We start from the raw sequence: 23,424 nt of genomic DNA, 5'->3' as shown, positions 1-23,424 counted from the left end.
CTACCTGTCTCAGCATACTAAAATCCACTGTTGCTTTTATTGTTTGTAAACAGAAAGTTGACGGTGCTACCACAGCATGAAAATGCTTGGGAGGCCACTGACATTGTCTTGAAATGTTCAAGCATTCCACATCATCGTCATCAGCAGACCTCGCAGTCAATCTGGAAAATGCTGCAGAGACATCTGTAAGCACTAGAACTGTTTGCAGAATGCTTCACTCTGATGGTCATGTTTAGATCTGGAGATTACCCAGGAAACAGTTCCAGCTGTCAAGTTTGGTGGAGGCTCTGTAATGGTATGGGGTGTTTCAGTTGGATGGGACTTGGTCCATTGGTGGATGCCCTAAACCAAAGATGACAAACCTATGGCACGTATGCCAGAGGTGGCACGTCCGAGAAGTCTGCTGGCACGTCAATGATTTACAGGTGATATCCTTTTATACGCTTATAAATTATTCAACCTTTTTTTTTAATTGTTACAATACGTACAAGTTAAATTTTGTTTTACACCAGAGAGCAGCTATGAAGATGTGCATATGATTGGTGCGGTATTAGCAAAAGGTCGAGCGATCCAAAGGTAACCTACAATTGTTGAGTTGAAATGCTAATTCTCTTCAACCAAATTCCATAACACGTGAAACTGTCATAACAACATTCACTATATATCTCTTAGTTTTAACACATTCACTACACAGTGTCATTTACTGTTCTGACGGAACTTGTCTTTATCGATGGCTCAACTCACACAGTTTCAACCTTTGGTTGAATTTTATTGCTGCTTGTTTGCATTTCAGCTGACACAGGAACTCATTTATGCATTATATGGCATATTTCAATTCGTTGTAGAATTTTATTTGAAGTTAGCCTTTGTGATCTGTCATAATGACATCAAGAATTTCAAATGCAATAAAACAAACAGTTATTTCATGTAATTGAAAAATTGGACAAGAGTTTTTAGTTAGATACTGTGTTTCCAGTGCAACATATGATTTTGTTTGAGTCTATACAGCGTAGTTTCTGTGAGAGGGGACATGTGATTCATTAGTTAGTGCCGTTTTTATTCCAGATGTCTCAATTTGCACTATTTGTTGAGAAATATATTACACAGACTGCAAAAGTCTCCGTACCTTAATTGGGGATAGCGTGTTGTTAACCGCAGGGAGCGAGTTACTATCGCCTCGATGTGAACATGTTTAAACATTTTTTGTTTGAGAGGCATATGCAACACTTTTTAATGTCTTTTTTCGTAAAGTAAAATCAGGGGTGCCAGTTATACGCGAGGGCGAGTTATTTTCGAGTAAATATGATAAGCATTTCGTTGACAAGTTACCATCCTTCTGCTACTTCCCTTGCTCAGCTAACTTCGATGGTGAGTACAATGCATAAATATTTTTCTCACTACTGTTTTTTTTTTTTTTTCAAACCAACATAATGAAAATCAATTTAATAATACAATAATCAATTTTATACTGTATAACATTATAAATCTACTCTATGTATATAAAAAGATAAGCCGAAATTTGAAACATTTTCATGTCACGTTTTTTGTCTTACCAGCCTGGAACTCGGGGAGGGGAGAAGAGACCCCCCAGTTTATATATAAATATTATAAATAAAATAAAATATTATTTATAAAATTATAAATAAATAAATTAATTAACCTCGCTACTGACCGAGGTGGATGAAATAGTAAGACCGCCTTGCACTTCTTATCCATGTTATTCAATAGGTGTTACAGAATCGCATCCAGATTTATCTGGATGTATATATATTGTATTTGCCGGCATATAAGATGCACCCCCTTTTTTGTACACATTTTTTTAGGAAAAAACTTTATCACTGAATATTATAATGTATATACAGTATTTCAAATATAAAGTAATAAGTAGGTCTACCTTCAACAAATACCTAATCTAACTAGAAAACAGTACCCACCTTTTAATCTTCTTCATCAAAACCCAGAAATTCATCTCCAGAGCTAAAAATAAGAGACACTTGAAACCTCTTCTAAATCAGAATTCGAGTCCTCATACAACAAATTATCCTCTGTACCATTCAGTGCATTACTAATGCCACACTTCTTAAATGATTTACCCACTGTCTCAGTTTTCACAGCATCCCATGAAGCTTTGACCCACTCACAAACTTGCAAAATGCTAGGCCTGTTTCTTCTTCTTCCTGATGACGTAACCTCAAAATCTGAAGACTGCATCCAGCAGTCTTCAGATTTTGAGGCACGTGCCGGCACGTAAGCAACTTGATTTGTACATTATTGGCACATGCACATTTTTATGTGCGTGTGCCAATAATGTGGGTGGTGAACCTTTTTAGGTTCACCACCACTGCCCTAAACCATGGCGTTTGATGGCTACCCGAACATCCTGGACAACTTCATGCTTCTGATGCTGTGGAAGTACATCAGCAGTGACCCTTGCATGTTTCAGCATGACAATACTCCATGCCATCTGCACTGTATGTTCAAGACTGGTTTTCATAAAACAATGCTGAAGTGTTGGACTGGCTAGCTCAGAGTCCAGAATTCAACTCCTGGGATGAATTAGAATCTTGAGTTCACTCCATACCACACCAGCCATCATCAGCATTAGCAATAGGATATGCACAAGGAATGGAAGAATATTCCTATTGAAATGTATCAGAAATTGTTTGAAAGCATGACTCAAAGGTAGTTACTGTCATTCAGGCAAAAGGTAGTCCCACTCGGTACTAGAAACGTAATTAAAAACACTTTTTTTTTTACCACAACTAAGTGTCCAAATACTTTTGTCAACACAGTATACACATATATGCATATGTTTGTATGGCTAAAACTAAAAAAGGGTAAATACAAAACACTAACTAATTTCATCCAAATTACATGGACTTCATGTGAGAAAGAGACATACCAAGATACAAACAGTAAAAATTAGCATGGCAACAACAAATACTGTATTATGTTTGATTCCAATTTCAAATTATTTGTATGTGCCTACTGTTGCACACTGGTATGCTCTTGTTTGCACATTTGATTGTCATAGAAAACATTCAGATTAATGTTATAAATTTATATCCACATGTACATGATCTAATACCACTGGCAATGACCCTTAAATTTTTCTGTCTTGTCATAACAGCAGCATAAGAGTTCTAATTATTTCCTTAAAACCCGATATATTTCTATTGAGACATATGTTTGCATATTATTATTATTATTATTATTATTACTACTACTACGGGCAACTCCAAGGAGTCCTTAGCCTCATCGAGGGAGGCCCTAAACATCATGTCCACACAACTATTCAATATTCTTGCAGTATCTATCATACCTTGCCTTGAACTCATTCACTGTCATAGCACCCACAACAGACTCTAGCAGCTTATTTCACTCATTTACCACTCTAAAAGTAAAAAACCCAGCTCTAACACCACTCTTGCCCAGATTCCATAGATGTCCCCTAGTCCTCCCACCACCAGTCTTGATCTCAAAAATATCCTCTGAATTAATCCTATAGAAACCCTTCAGCAATTTGAATGTCTCAATCATATCTCCTCTTTTCCACCTATCAACCAATTTTTGCAACCCACAAATCTTCAACCTGTTCTCATAAGGTCATTTCATACACCGGCTATCATCTTGGTCGCTCGCCTCTGAATCCTCTCAACCTCCTCCCCATCAAGAAGAAACCTAGGTGATCAAATCTGGGCACAGTAGACAAGATGAGGTCTTATCAAGGCTCGGTACAGAGGAACAATAACTTGCTTATCTCTGCTTGTCAAAGTATTCTTCAGCAACCAAGTGATTTGATGAGCTGATTTAGCCACTTTTGCAATGTGCCCTCTAAACTTCATCTCCCTATCTACCAACACTCCCAAGTCCCTGGCCTCATCAATCACCTGGAGTATAGTTCCACCAATATGGTATACTGCTGCTAATCTTTTCACCCCAAAATGCATAACCTTACATTCTGTCACATTAAATTAACATCCATTCTCCTTAGCCCAGTCCTCCAATCTATCCAAATCATCCTGCAATATTTCAGCATCTTCTGCATTCACTATCGCCCTACCCAACTTTGCATCATCAGCGAACAAATGAACTGTTCTTCTTAGATCCTTCTCTACATCGTTAATGAACAAATTAAACAGCAGTGGTCCAAGAACAAAACCCTGCAGCACACTAGTCACAGGCCATCTTTTCGATTCTACTTCTGAATAAACGACTCTTTGATATCTCTCCATCAACCACCCACCTATCCATCTCACCAACCCTATATCCATTCCCATATGTTGAAGTTTACGGATTAGAATTCCATGTGGTATGCTGTCAAAGGCCTTAGCCAGGTCCAGCTGTATCACTGTAAACCAATTACCCTTATCCAGGTCAGCCTTCACTGTGTTATAAAACTTGAGCAAATTACTGAGGCATGATCTTCCCTTCACAAAGCCATGCTGTTCCCCTGTACAGTATCTCATTTCCATCAATCCATTCCTGTATTTTTCCCTTGACAACGACTCCTGATATGCTGATCGGTCAGTAATTTGCAACAGTAGTCTTGGATACTCCTTTATGCAGTGGAACTATTTTCCCCTCTTTCCACACCTTTGTGACTAAACCAGATCCAAGACTCAGATTAAACAACATGGTCAAGGGCACTGAAACATATGTGATGACAGAGCAGTGGCCTCACTTCTCTAACGTGCTCTACAATGCACTGTTCAACAGATTTCTCGAATTAACTCTAATAAATATTTGAATTAACAACAATTAACTCGAATATTTCTGAAGACTATATCCAGGTTTCACAGAACAGAGTAGTGATTGTAATTCTACAGAAAAGTGTATGGGTGGGTGCATGCACGTGGTTTTAATTTTATATTTCTTAAGGAATTTGGCTACTTTTGCTGAAACAGAGCCAATATAAGGATAAGGAACAAAACCATTAACTTCCTCATCACTAGGGGTGCACTGAGTCCATTAGCAAGGAGTCAAGAGATTGTATTTTTATTTATAGCCATTTTGTAGGAAGGTGTTTGTTAGAACTGAAGCGCTTTGGCTGACTCTTGCTAATCATTAATAACAGAGTCGATTAGATTCGCAAGGTTAGGTTAACAACATTTTGTTTACAAGTGAACCTAATGTTAGGATGGTGGATGATTGAGGTGATCTAGAAAATCAAAAAGTGTCCATGATTCCAAATTAAGAAAATGTTATTGGTATACTTTTTCCATACCTTAGGTTTGAGAGGATATTCCTCTGAGGCTTTCTTCTCAAATTTTCATATAAAAGTTTGCTGATACCAAAGAAAGAGAATCATTGTATAACATCTAGGTATTTTAAGTACAATGTTTAAAAAGGGAGTATAATTTTTTTTTTTGAGAATTTATCTTGTGACATGAAAAGTTCATCAGGCAAGATGCTAAGAAATTAACTACATCAAAGCTCACTGCGACATTGTGTTCATCAAAAACAATGCTGTTAGTAGAAATGAGGTACTCAGAGTTTTTGAATGAAAGATCACTTTCCTGTGAGACCCTGTAATAGTTTTGCTAAATGTTTAGATAGATAACATATTAGGGAGTCTATATCATCAACACTGGGACTAGATGCAGAGGCATGTCTTGTTTCTGAATTCTGAGGGTCCCATAAAGATGTGGGATGAAAGGATGGGGAGATCCAAGTGATAATCTCTACTAAATTTGTAGGAAGTGTGTGATTTTGAAACACACTAGTGGGATCATGGCCCTTACAGAGTACTTAACCCATGTGAAGGTACTGTCTGATCATACTCATTCGCATCAAAGATTGTCACAACAGCAGAATCACTATGGTATTCCACAGCCTCTTTAGAGATGATCATCTCTCTGGTGGCATTAGATTATCTGCTGGAGATTCTGCTCTATTTCTTAAGCCAATTTAAAAGGCAACAGAAGCTTTCTATGCAGTTATGTTGAATGCTCAATTTTTGTTAAAAGAAGTTCTTTTGCTACTTTTCTTAGGTAGACTGCAAAGCCTTTCAAAGCCTTTGTTAAAAATCACTTTTTTCTGGCATGGATAACACATATTTCAACTGGTTCACAACAGATTAATCAACAGGCAACTGGTATGAAGTTGCATCAAGCATATATTGTGTGTTCTCTTTTAAAGTATTAAGCTTTAGGAGGAACTTAGTTTTGTTCAAGTAATAAATCCTATATGCTTGTTTATTGAGTAAGGAATTCCTTCAAGAATATAAAATTATAAGTGTTTACATAAATATAAAGAACCAATAGGCTTCATTTCGGCGATAAAAACATTATTTAAATTAAGGAGATATTAAATCCCACATTGTTTTAAAACCGAATAAGAAACTCAAAGATTGGAATCAGAGAGTTTCATGCCGAATATAGTATAATAAACTATAAAAGTATCGGCGATTACGCGTGAGCTAATGCAAGTAGTCCTAGTATGTAGTACGACTCGCAGCAAAAGTGGTAAAGTTCTGATTGCTATTCTTGGTATTTTCCATAATGTAAAAACACATTTCCTAGGAAATGTATGCTGTTATTACATTATGGTGAGAGGTCAAGACCGGTTTCAGCCTTTATTGAGGCTTCAGCATCAGTGAGCAGCTAGACCAAATTAATATCAAAGGGTATAGCAAAAAAAACATATATACTCTGCTATACAAGTTGTCAAAAAAGGTGCACCCATTAAGTTACATAAATATAAAGAGCCAATAGGCTTCATTTCGGCAATAAAAACATTTAAATTAAGGGGATATTAAATCCCACATTGTTTTAAAACCGAATAAGAAACTCCAAGATTTCGATTTTAAAACAATGTGGGATTTAATACCCCTTAATTTAAATAAATGTTTACTTTTTTCATTAAAATACAATCACTACTTCATCTGTTAAACCTAGACAGTCCTTGAAGTGTACAGGATTTTACTGCAAATGTATAATTGTAATAAATGTCCTTGAAGTGTACAGGATTTTACTGCAAATTTATAATTGTAATAATGTAATAAAATGTATAATTGCAAAATCTCATACTACAGACAGAAGTCTAGTAAATAATGCTTTGAAAAGCAAACTAAGACATAGAATACCAGAGAGGTGAGGCTACAGCTCATGACAGTTATGACAAGAATGAGAGAAAATTGTAGGGAGGCCATGGAGATGTTATTAGATCCTGTATACGAGAATACAAGTATTAGCATTAATCTGTATGAATGTTTCCTAACTATGGTCAATCAAATATGCACAACAACAGATACAGATACAAACAGTTTGAGTTATCAAAATACAACATAATACCACATTTCTTGTCACTATACTAATCTTGTACTGTTTGTAAGTTTGCCAGAGACTTATGCCATAGAAACAGTTTGTTGAGCTATTTAAGTTTTAATCTCAAATTTTATGCATATTATAGTACACTGTTACATCCTGAATGGATGATTTTTTGAGAAATTATTCATTCAGAATATAACATGAGAATTTGGCTAACTCAGATAATACCTGGTTGACAGCACAGAGTTCTGAATTATGTTGTAAAGGAATTTATATAATAACATGTAAATCGTACTAGAAAAATCTTGTAGTTGAAAGTTAAACTGAAGGATTATAGGATTATTGAATTTTAATAAGGAAATTGTAGTATAATCTTGTCCCATTAAGTTGTCTTAAACTTAATAAGTCGTCAAAAAAAAGTTAAGAGTATAAGTGCAAAGGTCGAGTTACATACACACGTATCGGCCATAATGCTGCCAGCTATAACGTACGAGGAATATGACACAAGCGGGATTCCTGGAATACAGCACCTAACGGCAGCTAGGACTTGGAGGATCACCTTAGGGGAATGAAGATGAAGGGTCGTATGGGAAAGAAGGGCTTTTTTCTGGATGTTTCCGATTTCACTTCGAAGATTCCTGACTAGCGGGCGGAGTAAGGACAAGTGAGAGGGATGTCCCACTCAAGTGTGAGCAGAGAATACGCTGCATCGAGGCAGTGAGAAGTTCGAGTCCGGGAAGAATGTAAAACGGACGGCATAGTCGTAAGCCCATTGCGGAAGCAACTGATTGAAGGAGGACCCGAAATACACGTGGCTGTTAACAGACTTTCGGAAGAAAAAGATTGGGTAACGTAAAGACTTTTACTATGTTTGAATGAGACAGAATTTAGTGTTAGATCATATTAAGTGGACAATTCATAGTGGACTATAATAAGGATTTGTAATTTGAGATAGAGTAATTCTGATAAACAAAGGAATGTCAAGAGTGAAACTTTAGCTGCATGTGATTGAGATTAAATGTGAATTTGAAATTTTGTATATGAATTTTATCAGAATAGTAATGGGTTGTGAGATGTAATTTAATGTAGCATGAAATAAGAGTTTGGTTTTTGAGTAACATAATTAGCTAGATTTAATGTTTTATAGTTTTTTTTTGTGTGAGATTACCAAGTTAATCTATGAGTGTTCTGTTAAATTAGTATTGAGTAACTAACTTATCAAGAGATTTTGAAAAGCTTAGTATCATATTCCAATTATAGCTGTAAAGTGTAATTTGTTCCAATAAACATGTTTTGTTATATATGCCTGATTCGTGCTTGATTCAAGAATTCAAATTACCACTTGCAAAAATTTAGAACCATAGCGGAAGGAATTTAATGAGAGTGTTAGAGTAAAATAGATCATTGGCCAAGACTGAAATTAGAACCAGTATCTGTTTAGAGTATATTAGAATGAATGCCAATTAACGTAGGAATATTCCCTGAATTTTGAATAAGCTCATATTATAGGACTCCGGCTGGCACAGCAATAAAAAATAAATTTGCCAGTGTCCGAAAAGGAAGCATTCTTAGGTCATTCTTAGGGAAGTATATTAGTATATTATATATCAATAACGAAAGTATAAAGTAAAAGGAAGATATAACAATAGCGCAGCGAGTAGGATTTTAGATGAGTAAGGTTTGAGTAAGTACAAGTGAACGGGTTAGTAACAAATTAAATGAGTAATAAAATAAAGATAAATATAAAAAAAAAAGTAAAAAATATAGAGTAGAGAAAACCACAAATTAACAACACTTCTTCATTATGGTGAAATAAAAGAACTAAAGTGATATGATATTGACAAGGTTTTGCAACAAGCAAGCAAGCTAATGGTATCAGTAAAAAAGAATATGTTGTACACACACACACACCACTGATATAGTATTATTATTGATGACAAGTGACACTAGGCATAGAATAAATGTCCAAGATATACTTGTGCCAAGTTTTTAATGAAAGATGACCACCTAATTCATAGTGGATTACACTTTGTTTCTTGTTACAGTGATTAGTTTTTCTTTTAATATTTCTTCTGATTCCTTGAATGCGCTGATGAAGAAATAGTAACTAATATAGGCCATTTCTATACACTTGCCAAAGTAACTTGATTTTGCTCTTGTATTTACTGGTAGTCAGTACACAAGGATGTGTACGGACATGCATCTCTCTCTCTCCCCCCACTGGCTTGCTTGTCCAATAGAGCAAATTATTATCATCATTACATTAACATCCACAGATGTAAGCAGACTTATTGTGGGAGGTTCACTCAACAAACAACACATTTTTATCAAAATGAACCTTAAAACTTCCAATATTCTCAATGCACTCTGGTATTATGTTCAACTTGCCCACAATTCTCCACGTAAAAAACTACTCCTTACACCCTTCTTTGTCACAACATTATACAACTTCCAGGGGTGGCATTTGTTCTTCCCCTCTCACCTTCTACTCTTTCTTATAATCTCCTCTGTATTAATCCAATGAAATTGCTTCACTAACTTAAATATCTCTATCATATGTCTTTTCCATCTACCTACCTGCAATTTAAAATCCTGTAATCTTTCTGCATAACCAACATTCCAGAGTCCCAATACTGCCTTCATCAGTGATTCCACATCAGTTAAAAAAGGTGACCAAATCTGAGCACAACAATCTATGTGTGGTCTTACCAATGCTTTATATAGTGGCACAATCACCTCCTTATACCTACTTGTCAATGTACTTATCATAGCAACAATGCAATGTAAGTCTTTCCAACACTTGCAACATGCCATCTAAACTTCAGTCCACCGACAACCATCAACCCACATCTCAAATCTATCATCTGCTTCCCGAAGCCGTTCACCAATACAGTACACAGCCTTATATCTTTGCACCCAAAGTGAAATATCTTGTGCTTATTAACATTAAAAATGCACTAAACTCATTTGTTCAAGCTAAAAGTCTATTCAAATCTTCCTGAAAACAATTAACATCAGCAACATTTCTTATAATTTTCCCCAACGTTGTACCTGAAGATCTCCAGTCAATCCACATTAAATATCATTAACATATAAGTTAAACAGCAGGAGACCAAGAACAGATCACAAGGGCATACCACTGGATATCTTCCTTTTTTGAGACACCATCCATCATACACAAGTTGTTGGTATAATTCAGAGAGCCTATCTCTAACCTATTATCCATTACCATCCTCTGTAGCTTGTATGTCAACCTATCCAGAGGTAATTAGCAAATGACTTTGTAAATTGCAAGAATGTCATTGTATATGAATCGCCCTCATCCAATACATTCATCACCTTATCATAAAATGCAAGTAGACTGCTAAAATAAGACCTATCCTCAAGGTATGGTGAGATTGTAAAATTTCATTATTTTAATTTTAGTATTTAAGTTCTTTAATTGATTTACTTGTATATTCTTTCCTTTTAAATATTGTGGCCGCCAATTGTAAGTCTCGCGTGTACAAAACGTCACGAACAAAGAAATAGTCTCGGGTTGGAGCTAATCTCTTTGTCTGATTTACTGATGTTAATTCTAAATCAAATTTTGGAATATTTATTTGTTATTCAGCTGCACCACCAAAATTCTAGGATAAGAGAAGTATCTCCCTCTGAAGAATAAAACACCCAGTATGATACACTGCTCCTTACTTCCCAATTAGTCTCTAAGTCAAAAATTTCAAATATTCTTTACTTTGCAGTTGTGGCAATATCTCCCTTAAGGCACATAGGTTCGTATTTATGAGTAGTGAATTGAAATTAGAAATCAGGCAAGTTATTTGTTTGAAAAGAAAGCAATTTATTCATTACTAAGAATTAATTACAAAAATAACACAAATTGATCTGACGTCTCTAAAACGTAAGCTATGTCTAATAACTCAATAAAAGTTTAAAATATCATTCTCAAAATCATCTGAATTTCATCAGGATTACTTGTCTAGAATTTTTTCTCTCTTTTCTGAAACTCACATATATTCAGATCTACTATCTATAATAAAATTTTCTACTTTAACGATTTACTACAAATTACAAGTGCAATTAGATTCCCATTACAATTCATCTAAGCTTTCTCTTACATTTAGTAAATTAAATCAAAATGTTGGCTAAAGGTCTAGTCCTGTAATCTTTAACATTAAAACAAGTCCATTAATTGAAATCACCGTCACAGTCTATATTTCTCTCAGACAAAATAATGGAAAGTTCTTACTTTTCATGATGTCAGACCCTCTATAGCTCATTGTTCCTTCTAGTTTCCTTGTCTCCGTTACCGTACATGGACATCTCTTTCGTAGATTAGTGCAACTTCTTCCTCGGTATTTGCGGACAACTTGACTGCTACGGCTTTGAACATCGGCATTTGGTTCCTCCTAATTCGACTCATCTTCGATGTATCTTTCTTCTAGGCTTTGCATCGTGAGTACAGATCTCCGAATAAGTTAACTATTCATCGCTTATGCCTCCAATGAAACTTACTGTCGTTAACGATCCTCCTGAATTCGTGGCTTACCTTAACCTTAAAACCGGCACGAGTCAGAATTCTCTCATTGGAGCTCCACATGACTCACTGCCCCGCAAATAGAACATCACTCAGGACCAGAACTTGATCTCCCAGGAACCGACTACTTAAAAACAAAAAAAACTTGCAAGTCTGACCAAAAAGCCTCGAACTCGACTCAGCAACTCTCAACTGACCTGAGGCTACATGGGGGGAGACCCCCCCATGTAGCCTCAGGTCAGGACTTAATCTTCTTAATCCTGTCTGGAATTTTTTGTTTACTATGGCATACTTAGACACAATATAATCTCCTTTGTTCTTACACAAAACGTTTTGATATTACAATATTCATTTGAAATCAAAGAAAAAACATTATTTTTATTTCAATTACACTAAGTTTTCTCATTAATTTACAAGTATTTCTGTGAGACTTAATATACTTGTAAAATCTGAATAAAAGGTATTTTAATATAAAAAATCCTTTTAGTCAAGATTTTACAAGATGTTCATGTGAGAATGTTACCTCTTGCGGTGAGTATCTCGACTCCATAGAAGTCTGATGACGATAATAATAATAATAATAAAGATTAAACATTTTTATTTCATATCCAAACAAGTAGTACAGTAGAAAGTGGTATAACATGATTTACAACAAACTAGGATACATTACAATGAGATTAGCTTAGATTTGGTAGGTGAATTATATAGGAAATAATAATTAAATATGAAAAAAAAGAAAGTATACATAACTTATATACAATAAACATGGTCAGATGCTCCTCCAGTATCTTGCACAATCAACTGCTCTTTCTGTGCAGGATATAAGGTCCTTTTTTGCACAAGGCTATGGAAGAAAGGGACAAGAAAGGTGTTCCATGGGTTGTCCCACACTCACAATTGTCTGGGCCAGTGAGGTAGCTCCATTTGATGAAGTTTTGTTTGCAGCATCCTGTCGTCCAGAGTCTGTTTATTGACAGTTTATTTTTCACTTGGTTAGGGTATAATAAAATTAGTTTAATCCTTTATCCAAGTGTGAGCAAACAAAGTTTGCGCCTGAAGTATCTTCAGGACTAGGGTAAGGTGATACCACACCAGGGCAACTCGTTGCAAAGGTGGAGAAAGCTACCAACACTTCTATCTCAGTATCTCCTATATAATGCAAAACACATCTCCTTGCGGATATGTCTAATGTTATGCATTAAGGGAAGGGCCACTACCCAGACTAGTTTCGACCTTTATTGAGGTCTCTTCAGTGGGAGCCAGGCCCTAGTGGAAATACCAGGCAGAAGCATTCGCAGTTCATCTCTACCTATAGGAGTTGCCAAATGGTGTGCCACCCTTTTTTAATAAATTACTCTGGATTTAGAGAAGGTTGTTGACAGTTTATTTTTCACTTGGTTAGGGTATAATAAAATTAGTTTAATCCTTTATCCAAGTGTGAGCAAACAAAGTTTGCGCCTGAAGTATCTTCAGGACTAGGGTAAGGTGATACCACACCTATAATGCTGGTGTGGTAAGGTGATACCACACCAGCATTATAGGAGATACTGAGATAGAAGTGTTGGTATCTTTCTCCACCTTTGCAACGAGTTGCCCTGGTGTGGTATCACCTTACCCTAGTCTTGAAGATACTTCAGGCGCAAACTTTGTTTGCTCACACTTGGATAAAGGATTAAACTAATTTTATTATACCCTAACCAAGTGAAAAATAAACTGTCAACAACCTTCTCTAAATCCAGAGTAATTTATTAAAAAAGGGTGGCACACCATTTGGCAACTCCTATAGGTAGAGATGAACTGCGAATGCTTCTGCCTGGTATTTCCACTAGGGCCTGGCTCCCACTGAAGAGACCTCAATAAAGGTCGAAACTAGTCTGGGTAGTGGCCCTTCCCTTAATGCATAGCATTAGACATATCCGCAAGGAGATGTGTTTTGCATTATAGGAGATACTGAGATAGAAGTGTTGGTAGCTTTCTCCACCTTTGCAACGAGTTGCCCTGGTGTGGTATCACCTTACCCTAGTCCTGAAGATACTTCAGGCGCAAACTTTGTTTGCTCACACTTGGATAAAGGATTAAACTAATTTTATTATACAGAGTCTGTTTAGGCTTTTCCAAGTATTCCAGTCCAAGTGGGCACCACGTGGAAGATGTTCGGCTGTTGGAATACCAGTATTATTTTCAAGATATAGTGCAAGCCATTGTTGAAGTCTTGTCTCTGGGAGGTTTTTAGGTAATTCAACAATTGTCAGGAAGCTATGTTGGGATCTTAGTCTTTGGGGCACTGCGGTCTGGCCGAACAGTGGGTGGTGTTCATCATTCATTTGTCTGCTTCTTTCATCAGCTGAGAATGCAGATCTTCGAATTGAAGGGGGTGCAATACCAGACAAAGTATACAGGTCTTTTAGTGGTGTTGGTTTCAGGCATCCTGTAATCAAGCAGCAGCTTTCATTCAATGCTGGGTCAAGTTTTTCAGCCTGGCAGGATCTGGACCATACTGGACAGGCATATTCAGCAGAAGAATAACAAAGGGCCAAGGCAGAAGATCTCAGTGTGCTAGGGTCTGCACCCCACTTGGAGGAAGTGAGCTTTCTTAGTATGTTGTTTCTTGCATTTACTTTTGCCTTTGTTTTTTTTATGTGGGTTTTATATGAAGGGCGCAATAGAGAGTCACACTGAGGTAGATTGGTTTCCAGGAATCTTTTATATTAGAGCCTTCCCAAGAAATCTGTAGCTTCCTGTTGGCTTCCTTATTGTTAAGGTGGAAGAGGCAAGTCTGGGTTTTCAAGGGGTTTGGTTTTAGTTGATTGCTGGTATAGTATGTGGCTAGACTATTTAAGGCAAGTGATAAGAGTAGTTTCAATGGACTTGAAATTTTTTGACTGAGTAGCTATGGCAAGGTCATCAGCATAGATAAAATTTCTAGTTGCTGAAAAGATGGGGAGATCATTGACGTAGATGTTGAAAAGTAATGGTGATAACACACTTCCCTGGGGGAGGCCAGTTTTTTGGTGCCAGCGGCTCTTCCTATCCCCAAGGTCCATGTAAAAATGTCTGTTTTCCAAGAGTGATTGGATCAAGAGGACAAGGCGATAGTCTAGTTATTCTGTATATTTTATTTCTGAGTGTGAGATGGTTTATGGTATCATATGCTGCAGTTAGGTCTACAAAGACTACTCCTGTGGCTAGTTTTTGCTCATAACCATTTTCTATATATTGAGTGAGCTTGAGAATTTGTGATGAGCAGGATTTGCCTGGTCTAAAGCCAGCCTGCTCAGCAATAAGATGGGGTTCGATTAGGGGTTGTAGCCTATTCAAAATTAATCATTCATGGAGTTTAAAGAGGTTGCTGAGTAGTGATATAGGTCTGTAATTTTTTTGCTTCGGTTGGGGGGTTTCCCTGGTTTCAGAAAGGCCACCACTTTGGCATGCCTCCAGATAGTTGGTATCCTTAGGGTTCTGAGGCAAGTGTTGTATAGGTTTAATAACCACTCTTTAGTCCTGGTACTAAAATGTTTAATCTGTTCATTACAGACATCATCAAGGCCTGCAGATTTTCTAGGTTTTAATAGGTTTATGGCAGCGTTGAGTTCAGTGATAGTGAAATCTCAGTTAATCATATTTTGTTCCTCACTTGGGGTTCTAAGTATCTTATTTTTTGTGTGTTTTTAGTGAATTTTCCATTCAGCAGCAGCTGGTGAGCAATTTGATTAGCTGTTACCTACGGATGCTCATATGGCTTAGTGAAATCCTTCCTAATTCTGTTGATAAAGTTCCATGCCTTTCTGCTACTATGGGTCATATCAAGGGCTTTTATTTCTTTTTTCCATGAGGAACGCCTTTCCTCTGCCATCTTGTAGCATAATTTTTCTCCTGCTTGGATAGTCTCTTCTGAGAAGGGGTTGGTGTTGTAAAGCTGTAAGTAATCAGTATACTGGGCTTGTATGTCACTGGAAAGGCCTGGAATATAGTTTGTGCGGCATCCTCGGGGGATGTGTTTGGTGGAGATTTTCCTCAGTATTTTTATGAATTCTGGATACTCTTGAGGGTTTGGAGGGACTTTCTATGGAGCGGTGAAGATCTTCCATGAAACCCTTCCAATTAGCTTTTTGGAAATTAAATCATCGTCTGTAAGGGATGGTATTAGGCATAATTGCTGGGTTGAATTGAAGCATTATAGGTCTATGTTAAGTATCTGGAATTGGATTTAAAACCTTTTTAACACAGATGTTGGATATTTTTGAGCTAACAAATATGAGGTCAGGGTTATAGCCTCGCTTCCATCTGCCACTGTTGAAAGATGCAGGGAGTTTTGGATTATGTATCAGGTTTAAAGAAAGGTTTTCAGCCCATTTTCCAACAAGTTCTCCATCTTTGTTGGACTTTGTGTAACCTCAGTTAACGCTATGGTTGTTAAAGTCACACCTAATACAACATTAGTCATGTATGCATTATTATCGAGGAGGATGTCAGGAAAGGAGAAAGCTTCTTCTGGTGGTTTACAGACTGAGGTGATTGAGATATTTTTAAATGTGATCGTAATAATCTCAATGTTTCTATTGTTTGTTGAGTATGGACGATGGGATCAAGTTCTCTTTCGTAAATATTGCACTGCCATATTTATCATGGGGTATTTCTTTGATGAGTTTCATGCCATGGATGTAAGGTCTTGCAGCACCTTCTCCTCTGTGAGTTTCATTTCCTGCAGGCAGAGCACATCGTAGTCATTATCTCTGCAAATATTTGCAATGAGATCATGACACCGGAGAAACCTTCAATATTAAAAGATATCATATTTAGGCTTGGCCCCCAGGTAGGATCCTTTAGGGCAGAAATTTGGGAGCATTTTAGTTCGATCACTTGTGTTTGGTTGATAGCAGCTTTAGCTTTCCCTAATTTTCCGTGTGTGTGTGTGTGTACTAACAGGGTGCAGGAATGAGAACCTAGCTGCTGCACACCCAAGATTAAACATTGAAATGCATGAATCATAAAATTTCCTAGCAAACTTCCTAATAAAGGAAAAAACATCTTTAAAAAAAAAATAAAAATTTAAGCCAATGTTTCAAATACAAATTTTAGCAAATTCTATTATTTTCTCTAAAATTGAAGTTTCAGAAAACAAACATTCTTGATATATCATCCATGAACAAATATCCTCTTCGAGTCAAATGAAATAAAACATTTTTGTACTAAAGACTACTCAGAAGAAATAAGGATGTTGCAATGGTGATGACACTGACCAGCAGGGATAAGTATGTAATAGGTCTATCATATAGTGCCCTGATCAAACACCACTTGGTATAGTATTGTGCAGACCTTGTCACCTGGTTGTCAAGGGGATGAGGGAACTTTCAGAGAGAGTGCAAAGGAAATATCACAACTCTGTAATGTCGGTTATGAGGACAGATGGAGGAAATGTTTAGTTTGGCAACTGTAATCTAAGCCGTCAAGAAGTGTTTATTAACAATGAGAAGAATTTCCAAAAGGAAAGCGATTATGCCACAAACATTTCTCATAAGTGAGAAATGTTTTCTTGCATGAAGAACTGTGTGTGTAAAATGCATTGCCAGAGATAATAATGGATGTGCAGAAAGTAACTGATTTTAAGCATAGTGTTATCAACATTATTGGACCCTAGAATATATCACAACTCTGTAATGTCTCTTTATGAGGACAGATGGAGAAAATGCTTAGTTTGGCGACTGTAATCTAAGCTGTCAAGAAGTGTTTATAAACAATGAGAAGAATTTCCAAAAGGAAAGAATAGGAAAGAGATCATGCCACAAACATTTCTTATAAGGGAGAAATGTTTTCTTGCATGAAGAACTGTGTGTGTGTGTGTGTGTGTGTGTGTGTGTGTGTGTGTGTGTGTGTGTGTGTGTGTGTGTGTGTGTGTAAAATGCATTGCCTGAGATAATAATGGATGTGCAGAAAGTAAATGATTTTAAGCATAGTGTTATCAACTTTGTTGGACCCTAGAATATATATATATCAAGATCAAGAAATGAGTCTCTTGGCTTCATGGAAGTTAAGAATTTATGGAAGTATTGATCAGCACATAACATCTTTAAAGTTTTATAAGGTAGGTAAGAAATATACAATATGATGATTTTACTTCAAATATTTTATTTTCTTCATTTCATAAATCACCTATCAAACAATATACATTAATATCTTACCACTATTAATTTCTCCTTACTCTGCAAATATTTTCTATTAGTATTGCATATAAGGAGCAGAGCATAGAGAAATAAAATGTTGTTAAGACAAAGTTGTTTCATTTTCCCTTTATTTTTTTTCATTAAAAAAAAAAAGCCTTATATAAGGAACTATACAAGTGCATCCAGAATGCCCATGACCACAGTGAAACTTGAATCTGAGACCTGTTGGTTGAAGAGTGGGTATGTTATCCACAGAAGAAAAATCACAAGGGTATCAGAAGAATACAGTGAAAGCCCATCCACTGTACCTGAAATATGAAAGCAACTTAGAGAAATGGAACTGCTCTTAACCTGATATTAGTAAGGTGGGGTGTCACAGTTATAGTCAATTTAAAATCTTTGGGAGTCTGTGACAACCCAACTTACTAACTGGGTTAAGGGCATTTTTGGTACTCCCATTTCTGTTATTTTCTTTTCTGTATTGCAGATATACCTAATGGTGATATATTAGTTTTACTGACTTTAAAAGGTCAGGTTAGCTCTCGAAGACTGAAAGCAGGAGGAGGAGGAGTTTGGTTCATGTTACCCATGTTTCTGGTTAGTTTTTTGTTAATGTTTATAATTATAAACATTAACAAATAATAATTATACTTAATAAGAAATTATATTCTTGTTTCAATTCTATACCCAAACAAGTATGCATAAGCATAAAGTAACTTCACAATAAATATACCTGTATATTGAGGCTGTTAATATCACATCAAAATTGTGGAAAGATTTTTCCACTTGGTTACAATGTATATTATACTTAATACAAAATTATATTCTTGTTCTACTCCTATATCCATGCATAATCATGAGGTGACTTCACTACTAGTCTACTTGCTTATATATACTTGCTTTTGTTATGAGTGATTCTGTCTGTGACAGTAGAGTGCCCTCTAGCAATGAGTCCTTGGTGGAGTATCAGGTAAAAAGAATAATAAGAATGGAGCTTTGTTGGTTTTACTGACTCTAAAAGATCAAGAGTTTTGGGGTGAGAGTAGCAGGCCAAAGGTGTGTTTGGTAGTGTAATGATTCTGGAGGGTAGTGCTTGTTGCCACAAGTTATTTATGTTTTTGGGTTACTTTGATATGCTTAATGTTTTATATAGGTTATTTTTGTTATATTCGTAATAGTTCCCGTAAAAAATTGTATTCTGTTGCACGTGTCTGTGGGAAGTTCCCAGTTGTAAACAAAGTATCACATGCACATGAAAGTTGGCATAAACTTTGTGGAGCGGACGTTGAAATTAGGTGTAACATTCGAATGCTTATGACTTTTACAATCGAAATGAGAATAAAATGTGAAGAATGTTATGTACACTATAAAAAAGCAAGTAATCACATAACGAATATAGTGTAAGTAAATGTTACGAAGTATTAGTCTTATATGAAAGGAATTACTTACGTGTGAACCGTAGGGGAAAAAAAAATTAATGAGAAATTTAGAATAATCCAATTCTGGATCGCCCACTCACCTGTTCTGGCTTTTTCTTAATTCGTACCAATTCATCTCTTCTAGGAATTGTACCACCATCACATCCCATGATTCAATAAAATTCTTATCTTAAAATTCCACCGAATTCAAAAAACCCCAAAAACATAAAACAAATTGCTTTCTTAATTTGAGATGATTTATGCACTCTCACATTCAGCGAAAGTACCAAGCAGTAATTAGTCGCGCCCCCTGTCTAAAATAGGAAGTGGCAGAAGGAGTGTAAAATATTGGTATCAGTATATTTCCGTAAGCTGATACCAATGCTGGATTTAATATCCACTTGATTTTTATAATTTTTGCATCGCCGAATTGAAGCCTTTTGGCTCTTTATTTTAGCAAATACTTTTACGCACCGACCGAGAGTTCGCTTCCGAAAAATACACCCGACGTTTCAAGTTCCTTAGTACTGAAAGAGAGGTTTTGCTCTCTTAAGGTTTCTTCCGGGTCTTGTCTCGCTGATGGGGTTTAAGATATCGGGGGAGTTTTGCCTTGAAATAGCAATTTGAGTCTCCGGGGAAACTGTTTTCCGGCGTGGCCCGTGTGGAACCTTGTCGGTGGATGCTTTCCCTTGGAATATGAGCGGTTCGGCTCAGTGGTAGAGTAAGCCTGTCACTGAGGGGAACCACCACTGAGTTGGACGAACCCTCAGTCACTCGTAAGGAGTAGTCTGTGGGATCGCCTAATTTTTAGAGAGCCTTTTGCATAAAAGTCAGGTTTTGTCCTGCTGAAAGGGTTTAAGATTTCGGAGGGAGTTTTGTCTTGAAAGAGCAACTTGAGTTTCTAGTGATTGGCGTTTTCCGGCAGGGTTTCAATCGGGGCTATGTAGCTGGGTGCTTTTTGCTGGAATATTAGCGGTTCTGCTCAATGGTAGGATAAGCCTGTCACTGAGTTTGATGATCTTTCGGTCACTCATAGGGAGTGGTCTGGGAAATCACCCAATTTTTAGAGAGGTGCTTTACTTAAACAGTGCCTGGTCTCTGGAGAGAACCAACCAGTTCGAAATAGCTATTATGCCAATGAGGCCTTATCAGCATGGACCAACAAAAGGCGAATATATGGACACTTTGGAAAGAGCTCATGTGTTCTATATGGTCCACGCTAGGGCAACTCATAAATGCCAGCGAATGCATTCTTGTAAGCTCTCTGGTCAACTTTTTTTATGAAACTTTCATAGTTTCTACATTTAGCTTTGAAATTATTTTAAATTTAAAAAAAAAATCATTATTTCATATTATACAGAGTGGCCCATATATAACTCATAGAACATGACATAGAAAGGGCCTGTCTTTGAGAAGCAATTGCATAAGTTTTTAATATCACCAGATTTTTTATAAAACAGAAAATCACCTAACAAATGTTATTCCCTTATATGAAGTAGGTGAGACCGTTTTGGCCGTATCATTTTAGGCCTTTAGCCCAACCAAAGTTGATCATTTATTACAACTATCATCCGATGAAGAGACGACTGATATGTGTCGCCATCTCGTGATCTAAACCCCAAACAGAATATGATCTTGTCTGGAACAGTCTATTATCGATTTTCTTGAATTTACGGGATGAAAAACTCGAGATTCCATGAGAAGGAACTCGGTTGCCAGTACGAGAGATCGACTAACTTGGCAACCGACGAAAGGCTTAGAAAAAGTTCCTCTAGTAGGCGACCAGACTAGAACTTAAAAACTTTCTTCGGGCGGACTAGCGTAGATGATGCAAAAGCTTCCACTGAGCTACATAAACCACATCACGTAAAGGCCTTCATTTTGCTTCACAAAGACGGACCCTTTCTAGGGTATGTTCCATGACTTATAGGCCAGTTTATATATATAAAAAAAAATCAGTAACGCCTTTTATTCCCATATAGGGGGTAGGCGAGGTCGTTTTTAGCCTTATCTAACTTTCGGAGACTGAGTGGCAAGTTCAATCTCCACTGGTACCCAATCAGAGATCGCTGGCCAAAGGCTATCACTAATTAAGCAGCACGCAGTGAAGAGAGATGGCTCAACAAGTGCCGCCATCTCATGGTCCCTAACCATAACCCAATATATTTGATGTCTGAAACAGTGTGGGTTCTACGGTCGATTTTCTTGAATTTACGGGACGAAAATCCCCAGTTTCCGGGCGAAAAAACCCGCTTACCAGTACCAGAGATCCACGAACTCGGGAACCGTTTGAAAAAAGGCTTAGAAAAATTTCCTCTAGTCGCCGACTAGATTCGAAACCAAGAAGTCTTCCTTTGTGCGGTCAAACTAGTTTATATATATATATATATATATATATATATATATATATATATATATATATATATATATATATATATATATATATATATGGTAAAAATTAAAAATTAGCAAAAAAAAAAAAAACCTTAGAAGTATATAAATATGTCAATTAGGAATTGTAAATTGTAAGTTTCATTCTGTTAAATTTTATTAAATTTTGTTAAATTGTAGCATTGTAAATTGTATCATTTTGTTAAATTGTAACATTCAATTTAGTTTTCAAGTGACCCAACAAAACAACCATTTTGCTGCCAGAAATTAACAAAACACGAGATTAAATTGAATTGGAGAATGAATATTAAAATACCTACAAAGACTATTGAGAAATGCTTTCCGTGCATTCCATGTTTGAATGAAAAGACCGAAAACTTTAATCCAACCAAACAAAATAAGAATGTGCCTAGAAGTTTATCCCGACTGGAATTCTTATAATGACAGACAATACGTGGATGACTGTGACTGTGTGAGAGGTTCCTCACAGAGAGAAGAAATCAATACTCTACTAGTCAATGGTCTGTATTATCTACAGTACAAATAACATCCACAATATATTTACTATTTTGAGTAGATTCTAGTGGACTAAAATATTTCTGAAAAGAGATATGGATTTTCTGGAAATCTGGTAAGCATGAACACACTTATAATACACAATAATATACACACATACAATGATGCACACAATAATATACGCACTATAATACACGCATTCTCACATATACAACTCAGAGAATAATGGCAATGCTAAAAGAAACCTTGACATATGAAGACGAGGAAGTCATTTTGCTTCTTTATGAAGCCTTGATGAGACCTTACTTGGATTATTGCATGCAGGTCTGATTTCGTGGTCTCCATGGTGATTCCGTGGAAAGAGTGCAAAGGAGAGTGTCAAAAATGATATCAGGACGGTGAAATGAAGAAGCTTCGTCTGGTTCCTAAGAACTCTTTTTACTAGTGTGATGTCATGAGTAGCAAGGCCAGACTTGTCGGATTCCGAAAATGTAATCCACTATCTACCATTAATTGACCGACACTTTAGCAATTTACAATTGATACCAGCAGAAGAAACCTGATATCGGATATGTCCACCATACCCGATATTAGCTTTGAACACCTCCTGCACCCTTTGAGGGAGGCTTTCCACCACTGTGCGGCAGATAGCAGGTTTAATTTGTCTCCATTTCTCCATCAAAACAGCACTGAGTTCGGCGACAGATCGAGGACGTGCTCTGGACCTAAATCGCAGCTCCAATTCGTTCCAAAAGTGTGCGTTCGATGGGGTTTAGATCAAGACTCGGCATAGGGCATGGCAGTGGTTTAACACTTCTCTTTATACCATTCCATAAAAGGCTGCGGCTTTGTGGCATGGGACATTTTTGTCTTGATAATAACACGGGTCCATTCCATAAAAATTCCACAGTATAGGCAGTACCTGATTATCCAGAATATCAACGTACTGAGTTGCCTTCATGAACCACGGACAACGACCAGTGGTCTCACTCCAAACCAGCTGAATGCACCACTCACACCATTACTTCTCCAGCTCCAAACTTTACTGTGAGTACGAACACGCTATGGTAACAAACGTCCACCAGGCTGCCTCCACACCCACACCTTGCCATCAGACTGGAAGCATGTTA

The 23,424-nt window shown here is 36.7% G+C and overlaps 1 protein-coding gene across 1 annotated transcript in view; it reads right to left on the bottom strand.

Moving 5' to 3' along the window:
- LOC150108801 (replication termination factor 2) overlaps positions 1-19,663 on the bottom strand; it is a 117,888-nt gene extending 98,225 nt beyond the window's left edge. Inside the window, exon 1 of the mRNA XM_090403315.1 lies at positions 19,489-19,663. Within this exon, the coding sequence (XP_090259441.1) occupies positions 19,489-19,557 (69 nt within the window). The 5' untranslated portion in view covers positions 19,558-19,663. The remainder of the gene's footprint in view (positions 1-19,488) is intronic.
- Positions 19,664-23,424: the final 3,761 nt, after the last annotated feature.

The sequence above is a fragment of the Typopeltis vanoorti genome, chromosome 2, assembly GCF_054136105.1.
Source record: "Typopeltis vanoorti isolate ZY-2024b chromosome 2, IOZ_Tvanoo_1.0, whole genome shotgun sequence".
Lineage (NCBI taxonomy): Eukaryota > Metazoa > Arthropoda > Arachnida > Uropygi > Thelyphonidae > Typopeltis > Typopeltis vanoorti.
Note: the sequence above shows the minus strand (reverse complement) of the source record. Positions and strands in the feature narration are given on the sequence as shown.